Raw genomic sequence first — 18,019 nt, forward strand, 5'->3', positions numbered from 1 at the left:
TGAAAAATCCTCACTTCCTGTTCTTCTGTCTGTAACTACACACCGTAATGCCAGGGTTTCTTCCTGGTGTGGAGAAAGCCTCTTGAGGGGGGAGGGGGCGAGCAGGAGTGTCAGGACGCCCACTAACACACAGCTCTTTTCTCTATCTGCAAAGTAGAGAGTGTCCTGACTTGCCTGCTCGCCCCCTCCCCCTCAAGAGGCTTTCTCCACACCAGGGAGAAAGCCTCGCATTACTGTGTGGAGTAATGGCTGGACATTAAAAATATGCCACTGGGTATAGGAGGAAAAAAGCGAACCTGTTTGCTTTGTCCTACTTGGGTAGAAGCACAAATCTCTGACTGCCCAAACACAGAAATGTATGACTTTTCGTGATTCCATGACATTTTTCACATCAGTAAACAATATTGTTCCTTATATGTTTAGCCTATGTCTGCTTGCTTGTGCACTTACATATTTATATATGCTTACACAATTATAAACACATATGTAACTTATCTTCCTGGTTGTGCTTTTTAAATAATTTGGCATTGCTCAAATTCAAGAATTTCATTTTTTCAAGTGTGGCGTAAACTTTTGCATTCAAGGTGGGCTAAGCAGATTTAATATATTGTGACTTAAATAATCTTGTTAGAACACACTGTTCTGAGATCTGATAAGAAAATACTGAAAACGTTTGTCATGACCTGGATATTTTTGTTAGAAGTTTATTCTGCCCTCCTCTAAATACCAATGGACTGTGGGAAGAAAGGTTGCTGGAGGAGGGAGAAGCTTTGACCTGCATGAGAAGGACCCCTGCTGACATGGCCAGTTTGACCCATTGAATGGCCTGAATACTATAAATGCTGCTTTATCCCTTCTTGAAAGGAACAAGATAGCATGGTCTAAATGCCTGGGTGTGCTTAAATAGGCAACTATGGGACATTTGATTTGAGCTTGTTTGAAATCCGAGCCCCCTGACAGCAAGAGAGGTGGCACAGGTCACCTCCATTACTCTGTGGATATAGACCGGGGTCTCTTAAGAAATTGTCTACCTACAAACTTGCAGAAGTAAATTCCTTTCTTTGTGACTCGGCCTCTCGCTCTAGATCACGGCCTGTAAAATTCTGCGAAATAATTCCTAAATATCATTTGAAAGAGCAAATGGTCCCGCTGAAAGGTTTGACAGTTTGACACACTGAGGATGGTTTTGATAGCTTGGGAGCTGAAACGAGGAAGGCCAGCTCTTCTCCTGCTTGTTATAGGCTCAATGTTTTTTAAATAGTGTCTAGTTGCTGTGCAGAGTTCTAGTGCTTCGAGCAATTTGACAGGCAATGAGTCTGCTTCAGTGATCCTAAATCCTTTTAGACTAATTTGCGAAAGCAGAAAAATAGCTAGCACCTTTCGGAGGCGGCGTTCAAAAACAGAAAATCAGGTATTGCCAATTAAAGGGCTATTTAAAACAATCATATCAAGACAGATTACTTTTAACTTCACTGATAATGCCATGCAGTGCCTTAAGTGACTGCTACTGAGACTTCTCTCTGCAGAAGCGAGATCTGAATACACCCAGCTCATCAGGGATTCAGACAAAAGGTAGAGCCAGCCGGATCTGTGCATTGTAATGTTGCATATGGGCAAGGAAAATGCAGAAGATGAGCTTACTGTGTCCAGAATTGCCACAGGCCATTTTTAAGAGCCTCTGGCCTCTCAGTCACTGGCCTGCTAGTTAATTGCCACACAGACTCCATGACACATGGGCAGATAATATGACATTTTCAGTTTCTGTCACTAGCAAACGCCACACCGTGGCTAGCACTAGTTGCTAAGAAGCTGTCAGAATCCATTAGCAGCTGGCCAAAGTTGCCCTGTGGCACTTCCTCATGGCATCAGCAAATCGAGTAGAAATCACCCAGTGGAGCCTACTGTTATACTAATGAGGCTGTACGCCTGTTTATGGACTAGCATCATTTTTGTGATTATTTCCACCTTTTCAGTTTGCCTTCATAATTTGCCTTCATTTGGCAGCAGGGGAAGTCAAATCCAGGAATGAAGCCTCTGACATTTCCCCCCTTTCTCTCTCTCTTTCTCTCACTCTATCTCGCTTTGCAAATTTGGTTCCTGGCTGCTACAGTGTGGTTGTTATTTCACTACACCTCCAGGTTACAATGAGGATAACAGCATGCAAAAATTCATTGTGCTTGAGCATAACAAATATTGTCCTGTACAAGCTGTACAGAGAAGCAGGATAGTTCTTAAGTCTGATGTATTATGCTGCCCCTGCTCTATCCAGTTGTATGCAAATCAAAAGTTTCAGGCATTGCATATAATCACTTGCACTGCTTAATCATTAGTGGCTGACAGTATGCATGATATGGCTGATTTAACTGCAGTCTAATGAAAGTGTCTTACTGTATGGAGTGTGATAATTGCATCAGATCACCTTCCCCTCCATTTGTGGTGTTTGGAAGATATCTGCCAATTCTCTGGTAATGGAACTTACATAAGCCAATACATACCTGCATATGGAGAGTTTGCCTGGCTTGTTCTTAACATTGTAAGCTCTCACAAGCAGGGCCTTGTTACTATCTTGTATTAAATGTATTGTAACTGTACTTTCTTTTTTTCTCTCTTATATTTTATAATGCTGTGCAAACTGTTGGCACTATATAAATACGGTATAGTAACAATAATAATACCAGTGCATTCACATCATGAGTAAGAAAATAATCTTTTGACCTCTTTTACTCTGTGATAAATATTTTCATGATAAATAGCACATTGAAGCAACAAAAATTGTTCTTACATCAAAGTGGAAAAGTTTTGTGGCTGCAACATATGATCCATGCAGAATAATACTTTTTGAAAATATTTGCTATTGGATTAAAACTATAACATATATCGCTTATCCATAACTATATGACCCCTGACTGAGTTACACTGTTTATCTAATTTCAATGGCATCTGAATGTCAGTGGGATATATTAGGCAGCAAGTAAACATATCCATGAAGTTGATGTGTTAAAAGCAAAACAAATTGGCATCACAGTTTATTGTGTATGGAGGTGCAGACCAGTCATGGTCTTTTCTCATGCTGACTCCACAGCCAACAGCCCTTACAATGGGCACATTAGAATCAGTACTCGTCTAAGTACAAATGGAAGAAGATTGCCTGGTCTGAAGAATCACGTTTTCTTTTACATCATGTGGATGGCCAGGTGCGTGTGCATCACGTACCAGGGGAATAGATGACACTATGGGAAGAACAAAGGTGTGTAATAGGGTTGATATCCCTGGAGGTGTCTGTAACATGGGGCATGATTTGGCATTGCTGGAAGATTGGTCAAAACAATGGAAACTGCAGTTCAATGTTTCTAAATGTAAAATAATGCACCTAGGGAAAAATCCCCTGAGAGAGTACAACAATTGAGGTACAGTGTTACACTACAGAAGACAAATATTTGGGGGTGTTTATTTCAGATGATTGAAAAATGAGCAAAAAAAATCAAATAGAATACTAGGATGCATCACTAGAGGGATCACCAGCAGGAGGAAGGAGGTCCTAATTCCCCCATGTAGATATTTAGTGAGACCTCATTAAGAATACTTTGTCCTGTTCTGGAGACCGTATTTACTGAAAGATATTGCAATATAAGGTAGATTGAATCCAGAGACTGGTAACAACAATGGTGAAATGTGTGGGGGATAAATCGAGCGCGAGTTCAGGAACTTAATACGTACAGTCTGGAGGGAAGAAGGGAAAGGGGAGACATGAGTAAAACCTTTAAATACATCAAGGGGGTGAATTAGGTTTAGGAAGGCAGTCTTTTCAATATGAAACCAAAATCAAGAAACCAATAGGCATGACCTCCAACTAACTGAAGAAAAGTTCAAAACGAATATTAGAAAGTATTATTTTATTGAGGTAGTGAAACAGTCATCAGTAAATGGCTTCAAACATGCTTGGGATAAATATAGATCTATAGTCAGACAACAAGGTTAATAAAATTAACAAAAATAAATGGGCAGACTCGATAGACTACTCAGTATTTTTCTGCCGTCAATTTTCTATGTTTCTAAGAAGGCAAGCCAGCCTAGGCAGTATAATGCTTTGGGCATTGTACCTGCTGTGAGACGATGGGTTCTGCCATTCATGTGGATGTTACTTGACGCGCACCACCTATTTATACATTGTTGCTGACCAAGTGCACCCCTTCATGGAAACAGTATTCCCTGATGTCAATGGCCACTTTCAGCAGGATAATTCGCACTACCACACTGCTAAAATGATTCAAGAATGGTTTAAGGTACACAATGTGTTAGAATTGTTGACTTGGCCTACAAATTCTCTAGTTCTCAATCCAATAGAGCATCTGTGGGATGTGCTGGAAAAACAAGTCCAATTCATGGAGACCCCATCTCGCAATTTACAGTACTTTAATGACCTGCACCTGACAGCTTGGTGTCAAATAACACAGCATACTTTCAGAGGTCTAGTGGCTTCCTTGCCTCTATGGGTCAGGGTTGTTTTTGTGGCAAAAGAAGGACCTACTCAAAAGTAGGTGGGTGGTCATTAAATTATGACTGATATGTGTAGATTCTAAACAAATGCTTTAAAAATAGGCAGTGCATGTCATAAACTAGGAAATGTTTTCTTGCTTATAGGATGGATAGACCGTTTTTATTTTCATGCGGGTGTTCCTTGCATGTCACGATAGGTTGTCTTGCCAGTAATTAATAATCCCACTACCCAAAGCGAGGAGCCTCCATCAGCTTGGCCTCAAGTGTAGACCAAGCACGGGGCCAGTCTATAGTAGGTGAAAACAATCTATGGGATACAGTACTTGACCAGTATTATTGCTGCACTGGGTAAGCAATAGTAGTATTGCACACTTACGGATATCTGCAAAGCCTGATTTAAGCATTAGCAGGCTGTGGCTGAGAGAAGGAGTGGTGATGCCTCAAGCCCCTAATCTAACAATCTCAAATTATCAAAACATTTCCTGACAAAATATGCCTCCTCGCTGTTTGCTTTTTCTTCGCTGTGTTTCTCTAAGTCGCGTTGGACAAGAGCAAGGTTTATTGTTTTAGGCTTTTCTGAACACGCATCAGTATTTACACTGGATTCTGAGCATTTGCTTCCAATGAAAATCTTGTCTTAGATTACGACTCAGCAGTGTAATTTCCCTCCCAGATGGGAGCAAAGTAGCTGTATTTGCCTAAAAACAGTAGGAAGAACAAACTATGTATTAAGCCTGGGCTGTTTTTGGCTTGACCTAATGATGTAACAGAAACCTTTTATTTGGGATAGGTCATTGCCAGAGATGGAAGGAGGGGATCTGGCTGCAGCTTGAAAGGTTTTCTTCATTGTATTTACATAAGTCTTCACTTACAAAATTCTGTGCTTAATGCTTCTGCTTTCATAAAGCAGAAATAAACAGGAAAGCTTCTGGTGAGTGTTCTACATGGAATGCAGAAAGGCTTCCCTCTCCTAATGGAGTATATAATTCAGGTGCCCTTAAGGCATGCTTTCAGGAATTCTTTTGCCTGAGGTAATGGGAAGCTCAGGCTGTTTTAAGGCCTTGATTATCTATTGATGCACAAAGCTTAATAAAAAGTCATCGCTTTCAGTTGGTAGTGGATATTTTCATAAATAATCAATTGCCCTTTTTATTATTACTATATTTAAAGTGTGGAATTTATACATTCTGTTTCTGAAACTGTGTTGGATTTTGAAACGTACACTGTAGGATTTCAGGTAGAAAAAAAATGAAGAAAGTAAATTAAACAAAAAAATATATTTTGGTGTTTAATCAACAAATGTGTGTTTCTTTTCAAATAGCTCCTCTTAGCATATAAAGTAGATTGGCTCATTGAAATGTTAAATGCAGATGATTTGCTTCTACGGCTCTTTGCCTCTCTGATGCAGTTTTAGATTTTCATGGTTTTAGAGGACAGAATAGGAAAAGTCCAACACAAACAGCTCAGGTTGGAGAAACTAGTCACTTTATGAATGTCATTGTTATGGTTTCACTAAACTACCAGAGCGTCCAACCACATTGTTCTTCTTAGATCTTATAGGAACTTCAACCTATTTTTCTTTTTTTGTTAAGTATTTGCCTAAAGTAAATATTAGATGATGAATGCATACTGCATAAACACTTTTAGTTTCTATAACTTTCTGTGGCTTAAAAAAAGAAAACAAAAAAACTTTATATAGATTGCTTTGAGAACCCATTATTACATGTATGTCATTTGTGTCTTTATGTAATGTATCCATAAATCCTGTATCCCCTCCTGAAGATTTGCATTTTATGAGGGCACACAGTACATTACAATTGTTACCAACTAGAGAAGCATACTAGTAACATTTAAAGTGGTTGTAAACCCCTCAAATGAAAAATGAACAAAGCATATCCTTATATGGTGTACTTGCCTCAACCCATGCACCTTGTGTGATTTCTGTCATTCTTGGCTATCTGCATAAGTCACTTCTAACAACCTATGCTGACACCATGCAATACTGGGACATGGCTTTGCCCCCCTCCCCCCAGCATGCAACAGGGGATTGACAGGCTCAGCTGTGCATGTTTCTATAGAAACTGTGTGGGATAGGAGTGTCCTTTCCATCCACTCCAGTCTCAGATTACACTCGGCTCACTGCGCTATGCTGTGCAGCATATGACATCAGATCCTGGCCCTCTGCCTACTGGAGCTGAGAAAGGCTGTGTAAATTCTGTACTTTGAACAGCTTTAGAGAGAGGGCTACAGGTAAAATTACAGTAGTTTCATCACTGTGTATCACCTGAGGCTTGTGAATTCAGTTGATATATGTAATTGGTTTCAACCACTGTAAGTTAATGCTAAGGCAAAATTATAAAAAAACAAACCAAACAGATCTGGAATAGATGCACATTTTCCCAGGTTTTATCCCTTTAAAAATAGCTGTTGGTATGCCAGAAATATAATGTACTCCTCCATATCTTTTTGACATGGCAGCTTTGAATTCTTAAAGTGGCGCTCCACCCAAAAGTGGAACCCCACTTGTTCGCACCCTTCCCTCTCCACTTCCACATTTGGCACTTTTTGAGGGGAGGGATAAGCGAGTACCTGGTTTTGACAGGTATATTTGCTCCCACTGCTGGGTAAGAGATCTACAAGCATTTGCGGCCCCTCCTTTCTACCCCCTCTGCCTTCTGGGACACACACAGGTCTCATAATACAGTGGGACTATTCAGAAAGCACAGACTTGTGCATACGCTGTAAGCCGATTTCCCTTAACTTCAATGCCGGCTCCTGCACACAAAGCCGATTGATGAATCCCTGGACAGGTAAGTGTCCTTATATTAAAAGTCATCAGCTACAGTATTTGTAGCTGCTAACTTTAAATATTTTTTTTTTCAGACTGGAGCTCCTATTTAAGCACATAGGGGGTTATTTGCGAAAAGCAAATCCACTTTGCATTACAAGTGCACTGCAAGTGTACTTGGAAGTGCAGTCACTGTAGATCTGAGGGGGACATGCAAGGAAAATAAAAAAACAGCATTTTAGCTTACACATGATTGGATGATAAAATCAGCAGAGCTTCCCCTCAGATCTACAGTGATCGCACTTTCAAGTGTACTTGCAGTGCACTTGTAGTGCAAAGTGGATTTGTCTTTTGTAAATAAACCTCAATGTGCGCCAGCATGTACGTTATACAGAGCATAATGCATATCCATGTTGGTGGTCCTTAATCCATACATTTTTATTGTATGGCCCTTAATCCATACATTTTTATTGGATGGCCCTTAATCCATAAATTTTTATTGGATGGCCCTTAATCCATACATTTTTATTGTATGGCCCTTAATCCATACATTTTTATTGGATGGCCCTTAATCCATACATTTTTATTGGAGGGCCCTTAATCCAATTTTTTTTATCGTAGATGTAAAATGTTGCAAATGTTTTTTACATTGCATACTATAAAGATTAGACACATGATGCAAATTAATTAGGTCTATATGAAAATCTGAGCAGCAACATCAGTACATAGCAAAAGCTGTTTGGCATTGGTGTTCTCAAATTTCTCCAATGTATTTAATATTTTAATAGGTTTTGGATGGGCATGAGTTCCTGTGTGGTGATTGGGTGTTTGTTTTGCTGTGTACTGAATCCAAGCATTTGTTTTTTGACAGAGCAATTTTGATAAAACAAAGTGGGAATTCATTCTATGGATTAATTGTAGATTTACATTGTGTTTCGGCACATAGTTTATTTTGTTATTATTTAATAAATTATGCAAGATGTGCATACATTTATATGACAATCTATTCTATGATGTTTTGCTCACTAACACTGGAACCATCTGATCATGTGCGGCCTACGGTATATTTAGATCATGTCTGAGGCTGTCTATACATAGCCCAATAAATGAAAGAGATTCACATAAAGATTGGTTTTAATAACTTGGACCTTGTATGGGTTAACAGCAATTTTATTGCATGCACAGCATTCTAATATGTTTCATACTTTCTTTGTGAGCAATGTTCATTCCCTTTTTTATGGGGAAAAGAGATTTAACCATTCACCATGTGAGTTGGGGAAAACCTTGTGTAGGGTGCAGGCGTACCCTGATTCTTGTAAGAAAAGTGAACTTTTATACCAGCTGTCATTCACTGTAAGAGATCTCCAACTCCATGGCTATCCTTAATTCATAGAAGTAAAATGAAGTCAATGGCTCATGTTTTATAGTGATGAACTCACTCTTGAGATTTTTATTGGGTGTGGATAATACTTGGTGGCAATGTTTCAGAGGAGCACAACCTTCTTCATCAAACCATTCTTGAAACGTTGCCACCATGTATTAACCACACCAAATAAAAATCTCAGAGCGAGTTCATCACCGTATTGCATGTGCCATTGAATTCTTTTTTTTTCTTTTCTATTTGATATTGTTAGAAAAGAGGGAAGTCTTCTTTCATTTGATTTTGCATCATGTTCCTGTTTCCATTTTCATTTGCAGTGCTGCCAATGTTTGTCACACTATATAATGGAAATATTCCAAATGATAATTACAGCATTATGTTTTGGTCAGTGTTTTATAAAATGAATTATGTAATTAAACTCATCTTGTGGTGTTTTCAGAGAAATTAAGAGATAAAAAATGTTTTTCAAGTATGATAGCAGCCTACTGAGATCTTCACCTAGAAGCTCCACATGTGTTCCACACACAAATTATAGTAGCATCTGTGCAATTCAGGTTAAATGTTTTATTTTTAGAGGTAGAGGATTTGAAGTTGCAATACTCCTGAAACTGACTCATTTTCACATTTCTAATTTTTTACAGGTGATGGGTTGGACAATAGTGTAGCCTCACCGAGTACGGGGGATGATGATGACCCAGACAAAGACAAAAAACGTCATAAAAAGCGAGGTATCTTTCCCAAAGTGGCCACAAACATCATGAGGGCGTGGCTTTTCCAACACCTAACGGTAAGTCACTCATTCACTGCTGTTTACTTATCAGTATATGTATTGTGCTGTACAAGCTAGTCCGATGCATTATAAAGGAATCATTGATCAAGAATACACCTGATGATAGATGGGCATTCTTTTTACTGTGGGCATTTAAAAAAAAACAGCATGCTGGTGGCTGTATTTATAAAATATATTCTTCAGTGGTGTAGTTCATAATTGGAAGGGATACTTACACTGCACATATACAGTATATATATATGTTCTCCCCTACCATACCTGCTAAGTATGGCACATGGGGAGGAAGACCTTTCCTGTACTTCTGTACTTCCTTCTGTACTTCCTTCCCTTATAACATGGACTTCAGCAGATGGTGGTTGCCATGACTGACAGGTAACCAGCTTTTTAGCATTTCTATTTATGCTTCCCATTATATCATGTTCCCAGTCCCAGAGCAGTGGGCCGATCTCTACATCGTGTACGCTTTTTCAATTACAGCACAGAATGTCACAATTCATGCCAAGGGGGCTATTAAGCTTAGGCTTTCTTGAGATATATGAGGACAGGAGCTATGGCTCCAAATTATGAACAGTATACCAAAACACACCAAAATTCTGAGATTGTTTGAGGTGGTGTTCTAACTGCATATTCATCCTTACCAATAAGCCCCTGATAACATGCTTTCTCCAGGAGTCCTAGTTTATCCCCTCATCCATGCTGCCCTGCATAAAAAGTACACCATGCCCCCACGTCATGTCTCACAAAACAATAAGGGTCACTCTACCACAATTAGGCAAAACAATGTAGTTCGACTAACATAAGCAAGACAATAGCACTGTAGATTACTAGAGTTGCAACAGAAACTAGTAAAACTGTTTAAGATAAAGTATATAAACCCTCACCTTGTAAAACAACCCAATCAGCTTAAAAAAGAAATGGAGAGTGAAACATTTGTGTATACATATAAAAAGCATTATAAATACCCTTTGTCCCCCTTTTCTATACGTAATCACATAACCTATGTTTTCAGCTGCATAAGGATCTTAGAGAGCTAGGGAATGGCTGGCAATGGGATGAGGGAGGGGGGGCAGGCATGTTAGCACAAGAATGATCAGTGGAGTAGAGCAGAGTTCTCTCTGTGCTCTCCTGCCTAGTATGGTCAGTTTTTAATAGGAAAGCAGAGGCATTGCCAGAAACACCAGGGATTTCACACAAAGAAAGCAATACAAAGAGAAGTCACAGCAGGCACATATCCTGAATATGAAATTCTGGGTTGACATATTCTTTAAAAAATAAAATAGAAAAAGTGCAGCGCAAAACTCAAATATATAAATGATACTGGTATACTCAAACACCAATACCATAAGTGTGAATATGAATATGCAGAAAAAATGGAAAAAAAAAAAAAATATTAAAAATTAAATACAATTCAAACAAACAGTCCAAAAGTCCATAAGTGTCAGAAGATGAGTGAATTAAACGAAAATAAATCTCCACCACGTGACAATCCACCAAAATTTTGAAGTGATCCCTCCACCGTTGTAGATGGCTACTCTCACCTTCATATATGGACCACTGAGTTAACAGATGGTCAATAAAGCAAATCAAATAGGCAGGTCATGAACAGGAACCAGGCTGATGTATTAGATCCTCATAAGACAACCAAACCGCAAAGGACAGGTGCATGTAAAGAGATAATCACAGACTAAGTGCTCACTGTTGCAATGTGTGGATTTATTCTTTAAAAGAAGCAAAAGTCAGGCTACTCACATTTGGCCAGACAAAAAACGGCATGAAGTAACAATCTTTAGGAATGAACAGCAGATGAGCGACGTGATGTTTCAGGCTCCTAAACCACCGGACGCGTTACGTTATATCAACTTCCTCAGCGGGGCGGGGGCTTTAAAAAGGAGCTTCAGCCAGCTTTCCAAAAATGAAAAGTCAGCAGCTACAAAAACTGTAACTGCTGACAATTAATAAAAATAGGCAGTCAACTGTTCAGAGATCCAGCTCTGTCCTCACCAGTGGCATGTTTTCAGGTCCCCGGTGGCAGCATGTTAACTGTGAGAAGCCGGCTGTGACTTCTTGCGGCTTCACAGTCGGCTTCGCACTTCACATGTTGAGCCGCAATGTGAATGGTCCCACAGCCTTCTGAGACCCGTGACATGTCCCAGAAGGTCCTGCTAGGCCATCCAAGCAATCCAAGTGGAAGATGGGTCGGATACCAGTCAAAACTTGGTACCCACTCCCTCGCAAAAAATACATTTAAAATATGTCAGGGAAGGAACAGCAGAACTTCCTTTTTTGGGTGAAGTTCTGTTTTAAGTGCATGAACACATTTTTTTTTTCATGTATAGAAAATGTAAGATAAAACCCAAAAAGGATACTTATCTGTCTAAGGGATGTCGACATAAATTAGATCTCTTGGTTAAGGGTAAGATTAAAGGTAGTAATGTAAGTGGTGATGACTCCGAAGGTGCAACTGGAGTAAATGAGTTAGTGAATTGTAGAATGTAACAAAAACAGAGACAAAATTTGTAGACAAAGTAATATATTTTCGGTGTCTTGCAAGTCTCTCCAGTTGGAATCAAGATAAAAAGTCATGAACATTATCAGGGCAACATTGATAAACATTGGTGGTGGCCCAGAATGTTTTTGCATGGGCCTCTGTGTATTCTATGTCTAAAACTTTAAAAGAGAACTAGGATTTAAACTAATGTATTCAGTTTAGTGTCATATAATTAATGCACAGTGCCATCATCTAATTACATCCATACCAGAGACAACCAACATTCAATCGCATCAGCGTGTGACATCAGCATTTAGTACACAGGGGACCAGTGACATCAGTGATTTATGCAGTATATTGGTAAAACTTGGAAATGGAATGAACATTGTAAGATACAACTTACTTATAAAGAAAATATTCTATTCCTGAAAGCTTGAATGGCATCCATTATTAGATGAACAAATCTAGGCACTGTTTGCTTTGTAATGCATCTCCTAGACAGATAAAGATCCATGATAAAATTTGCTGTATGATAATAATAAATCTGAAGTTAAACACATGTAATAAAAATCCCTACACTTATTTGCATTACTATCACTAGATAAATGTTTACTTAAGTTCATAGTGAGAGTTATGTCGCTCATTTCCTACATCCAAAGGAAATCAACAATGTGTAATAATTTCTTCCTGTGTGCTCTCCAGAGGCTAGTAAAGCTTAGTTCATTGTCTGAATAGGTTCGGAGTGGTTCATTCTATTTTTACTGGTTCATTCTATGTACAGGTATTCACACGTAGATCGTAGTCTCTGTGCTTTAAATTGCTGAAGTATACAAATGAAGTATATACATTTGTATATGTATCTTTTCTAATCTTTCTGTTTGTTAACTTCGACAAAATCTAACTTAGTAATTGCATATTGTGATAATTATAGGAGTTATATGCAAACAGACTAGCGTTTCATGTCACTGCATCCCATACATAGGGGTTGCCTGGATAATACTCATCATTTATGTTGTCTGTTCATTGCTCAGGATTAGTGATATCATAATTTGAACATTGCTAAAGATAGTTGAATAGTATAGTTTTTCCCATGTTGGAAACTATACTATGAAATATTCAGACATTTCATTTGCCTGGAGAAGGAAATCATCCTGAAATTGAATATAATCAGGTCAGTCCGGTGGTTTCCAGTTCTAGACCTCAAGATTCTTTAACAGTGCATGTATGTCCACTCTCTTTACACATTTAGCCTCCGGTCACACTGGTGCAACCTGTCATGTGAATTGACAGGTCCAAATTGCATGACAAGTCGCACAATATTGTCTGCAATGGAACCGGTCAAACCGGCATAATGCCAACTTTGCGGTGCCGCACCGATTTCAGGTGCGACTTGCATAGATATCTGTGCATGAAATCACACAGATATCAGCCAAGTTGCACCTGAAGTCACGCTGACATGCGGCTTTGAAATCATACGATTTCAACTGAAGTCGCACACTTTCAAAGTCGGATTTGGTGTGGCCAAGGGCTTACATGTGAGTTAATTAAGTTTTTCCAAATGAATACAACTGTGCCCCTCTAGGGTAGTGGGGAAAACCTGCACTGTTAGTAAGCCTTTTGCATTGTAAGGACCTGCGTTGACTGGCTTTTGTTCACTTCAGGACTGCTTCTCCTCACATACAAGTCTATGGAAATGCAAAGCAGCTTAAAGTGGGTGAAATGCAAGTCAGAAGGAGGTCAACTGCAGGTTGAATGCACTTGTAATAAATTCTAAATCAGCAGAAGCATCTCAAACACATATTAAAAACGCATTGTATTTGACCATGGAAGCCTGGACATTGATCCTAACAGAGCCCATGGTTCAGTTCCCATGATTTTTTATTTTTGAGGCACTTATATATGTTCTCTAGTTTGTATGGGTTTCATCTCCCCAACCAGCACTACTCTGTGTCCCTGACAATAGCAGAGACATTAGGTAATAAGCTACCTCAGGGAAACTGACTATAAATGGTCTGTAAAGCGATGTTGTTGGAGCTATACCTATGAATAGAATATGTTTAGAGAGATGTGGCTGCTGTTAAACTGGACTTAGGTATTTGTTCAGTTATCATTAGTGCCTTTTGATGCACTTTTCTTGATTTTGTAGCAGAGTTTACTGTAAATGCTCAGGCTAACAAGGTCTGATGAATTAGATGCTGCTAACTAGTGAGGGTGCAGGCTGGGGAAAGGTTAGTCTATGATTGAGCCTTGGGGACAAGTTGGGGGAATGGCTTGGATGAATCGAGCTAAGGCTTATTTTACCTGCTTACTACCCGGGCCGGGTGAGGTGTGCAGTGGAAAGGCTCTCTTCCTACTTCTACAATGTTTACAGTAGTTTTAATTTGAGTAAAATATCCTGAAAACATAGTTTCTCAATGAGCAGATCAAGCTGTTTAATCTTAGCATTTGACCATACCCATGGATGTTTAGAGGGACAATAGGATTGTTAGTAATTTGACCACTTGCATTGGCAGAGATGATCATTGTACATTGGTTTGCCACAGGAGATGTTTTCATTGTTATTAACAGATTAGTACTGATTTGGTACTAATTTGGTATCAATCTGTGTCTGTTAAGCTACATCCAGATTTTGTGCTGCCTAGGCATAAGCAATGGAGACATTTAGTGCAAACACCTTTTGTTACTAGCCCTGTTATATCGTTATACCAGTAAGTACAATGCATTAATAAAAAACAATATATAATACCATAGGTAGCTTGCTCTTTCCTTTTTTTTTGAATAACCAATGCACCAATTACAACAGAGAAGTAGGAGAGCTAAACTATTTTTAAAGCTAAAGAAAGTATTGTGACTGCTATTAGTAGCCTTCTGCTACACCCCCCCCCCCCTATAATTTCAACTGCATTATACAATCACATGTGTAGTTAAATTCTTGTACCGTCCTGTACTAGGCACAAGTGCATTGTAGAGTGCTATGACCAATGCCATGAGCACTTTGTGTTCTATCAAAAAGTAAATGCATTACATGTGCACTCAGATCATTTATTTTGTAACTAGTCTAGGCAAGATTTACTCATTTTACCACAGTATTAAAACAAGATAAGTTAGATTGTAACAAGGGCCTGTGCAAAAACGTTATACTCAAATGTTACATAAAGCTTAATGGTCTTCCTAAAGAAAAATAATAAAATACCTTTACTGGATAAAGTGTGGCTCACATGTCCAACAGTCTGATGGCCTCCACATAAGGCCGCATGATTTCTGCTAATGGGGAAGCTCAGCCAAACTGACTGTGATCCCTACCAAGAGCTTCCTTTTCCCTGGGAATCCCTGGGATTTATCCATCCCAGCAAGACTGTTACCATAGTTTTTTTTAAACATTTACAAATTAATTTGTAAATGGTTTAAGAAAAGAGAAATGTGAAGTCTACTGTAAGCACAGAATAATTCTTTAAAATCCCTCTGAAAATGTTCTGATCGCAATAGCGACCTTCAGGTTGCTCATTTCCTGCTAGTTAATGCCCTGAGAGGTTAACTTCAGGTCTTCTTAGAAGCACTAACTGCCATGAAATTCTCTCCCCATTTGTCACTATTAGTTAGTCGATCAGGGGAGAGTTTCAAATAACTATACATTATGCAGAGCCCTTAATTGACACTACCTGATTTTCAACTTAGTATGATAAAACCATGCAAAATGCAAATCGGGGCACTTTCATGTCATGCCACATTATGTTTTATTATTTTCAGGATCCTTTTTCCAAAGCCATAAGGAAACCCTTTGATAATTTTCTGCAGATTATTTCAGGAGAAATGGTTCCCAGTACAGACGCATTCTGCGGTGACTCGCCATAGTAACTAAAGCTTTCATGTACACTTTAAACTGTTGCAGGGACCTGAGAATATTATAGACTTTTCATATATTTACATTGTTAGGCTCCTTGGCTGACATTCCCCTTTAGCATTCAGTCTGTATAATCATTTCCACACATTCAGAAAAACAAATTCATATTTATATAGAAAGCATCTATCATCAGGCTCAAATATTGTCTGATAAAGGTGAGTAAAAATACCATTATTAAAACCAATTTAACCAATATTAAAGTTTATTGGGGGGTGTGAAAGAATTTCTCTACAATTTGTGCAGATTTATTTAGTTGACCTTTATTTTTTTTAAATAGTTTGAATACACAAGCACAGCATAGGGAGTTCTACTAAAGATGTTTCTGATTGTTTGCTCCAGGAGAGGTTCAGTCTCTCTTCATGGGGGAAGTTGGTTCTTCACTGAACCAAGAGCCAAGAGCCACAACATCAAATCCATTATGATGCTGTAGGTCTTGGTTCTCTGAAGTATCAATTCATGCATATGCCATGTTCTCTCACATTATTGTTGATTTTCATTTCCATGGCTGTGGGACATACATTTGATTATTCAATAGCTAAAGTTTTATACAATTTCCAATATGGTCTGTGTATGAAAGCTATGACTATACTGTTATGACTACTTTTGTAGCCCCAACATTGACCATACTTATCAACCCGAAATATTGGCTTGGGTGTGAAAGGTCCATATTGGTCAGTTTTGTCCATTTATTTGAGTTGCCAAATCTGCAAAATATTAGGACACCTGTGCTTCAACCGGTGCTTGGACTTAGGCCATAGACTAATCCAATTGTAATTACTCATTTTTTTGTAATATGTAGTTAATGCATAGCCTATGGTCTGCAGTTATATTGCAGCTGAGTGATATCATTTTTTTTCTAAAATATATTAACCACTAGCCAACCACACACCGCGTTTTTACTGCAGCAGGGTGACCCTGCTGCTCTGGATTCCATACATGTACCTGATCCAGAATTTCTAGGTAGGGGGCTCACACGTACACCCGCCCATCCATGGTGTCATTTGCTACAGCACAATTCAGTAAGCAGGTCCAGGCAATGATTTTTGGCTGAGACCTGCTGATTGGCTTAGAGAGTCACAGTACAGAGCCTTGTGTTTACAAAAACACAAGGCTCTGTACATGGAGCAGTGATGTGGCTGTGTTTTGGTAAACGCAGCTACATCTATTAGTAAAAGAAGCACACATTACACATTATTAGGAATACAGTTGCCCCTAGATGTTAAAACCTCCTCAGCCAGTGTCATTTGCTACAGCACAATTCAGTATGCAGGTCCAGGCCAATGATTTTTGGCCGAGACCTGCTGATTGGCTTAGAGAATCACAGTACAGAGCCCTGGGTTTACAAAAACACAAGGCTCTGTACATGGAGCAGCGATGTGGTTGTGTTTTGGAAAACGCAGCTACATCTATTAGTAAAAGAAGCACACATTACACACATTACACATTATTAGGAATACAGTTGCCCCTAGATGTTAAAACCTCCTCCAGTGTCATTAGTACAGTGACAGTGTATAGCATTATTTACTGATCATGTATTAGTGTCACTGGTGATGTCAGTGTCAGTTACTCAGTTCCTACCCAGTGTGAGTTTGGCCGCCACACTATCACAGTTCCACTGTAAGTCGCTGATAACCACCATTACTAGTATAAAATAAAATTATAGTCGTTTGTAGATGCTTTAACTTTTACGCCAACCAATCAATATAGATTTTGTTTTAATTGTTTACCAAAGACATGTAGCAGAATACATTTTGGACTAAATGTATGAAGAAATCTTTTTTTTGTGTCATCATTTCCCAGGATGCAGTGTGCTGTCCAATTATCACTCCCCATCCAAGACTTCCAGGAAGTAAGGGCCAGATTCACAGAGGAGATACGACGGCGTATCTCCTGATACACCGTTGTATCTCCTGTCGTATCTATGCAGCTAAATCATAGAATCAGTTCCGCATAGATAGCCCTAAGGCCGAGTACTCACGGCAGGACATGTCCGATGAAAACGGTCTGCAGACCGTTTCCATCGGACATGTCTGGCCGGGGACTGCCCGGGGACTTCTGTTCGATGGCTATACACACCATCGAACAGAAGACCGCGCGTAAACAATACGCGGGGCGTGTCCGCGGTGTCGACGCGTCGATGACGCGGTGTCGCCGCGACAATGACGCGCCGGCGT

At 39.2% G+C, this 18,019-nt stretch overlaps 1 protein-coding gene across 2 annotated transcripts in view; it reads left to right on the plus strand.

The window, feature by feature from the left end:
• Positions 1 to 18,019, plus strand: part of MEIS1 (Meis homeobox 1) — a 198,299-nt gene that overhangs the window by 87,530 nt on the left and 92,750 nt on the right. For both annotated transcript variants that reach the window (XM_040351252.1, XM_040351253.1), the window contains exon 8: positions 9,308 to 9,453. In XM_040351252.1, coding sequence (XP_040207186.1) covers positions 9,308 to 9,453 — 146 coding nt within the window. The remainder of the gene's footprint in view (positions 1 to 9,307; positions 9,454 to 18,019) is intronic.

The sequence above is a fragment of the Rana temporaria genome, chromosome 4 (assembly GCF_905171775.1).
Source record: "Rana temporaria chromosome 4, aRanTem1.1, whole genome shotgun sequence".
Classification (NCBI taxonomy): domain Eukaryota; kingdom Metazoa; phylum Chordata; class Amphibia; order Anura; family Ranidae; genus Rana; species Rana temporaria.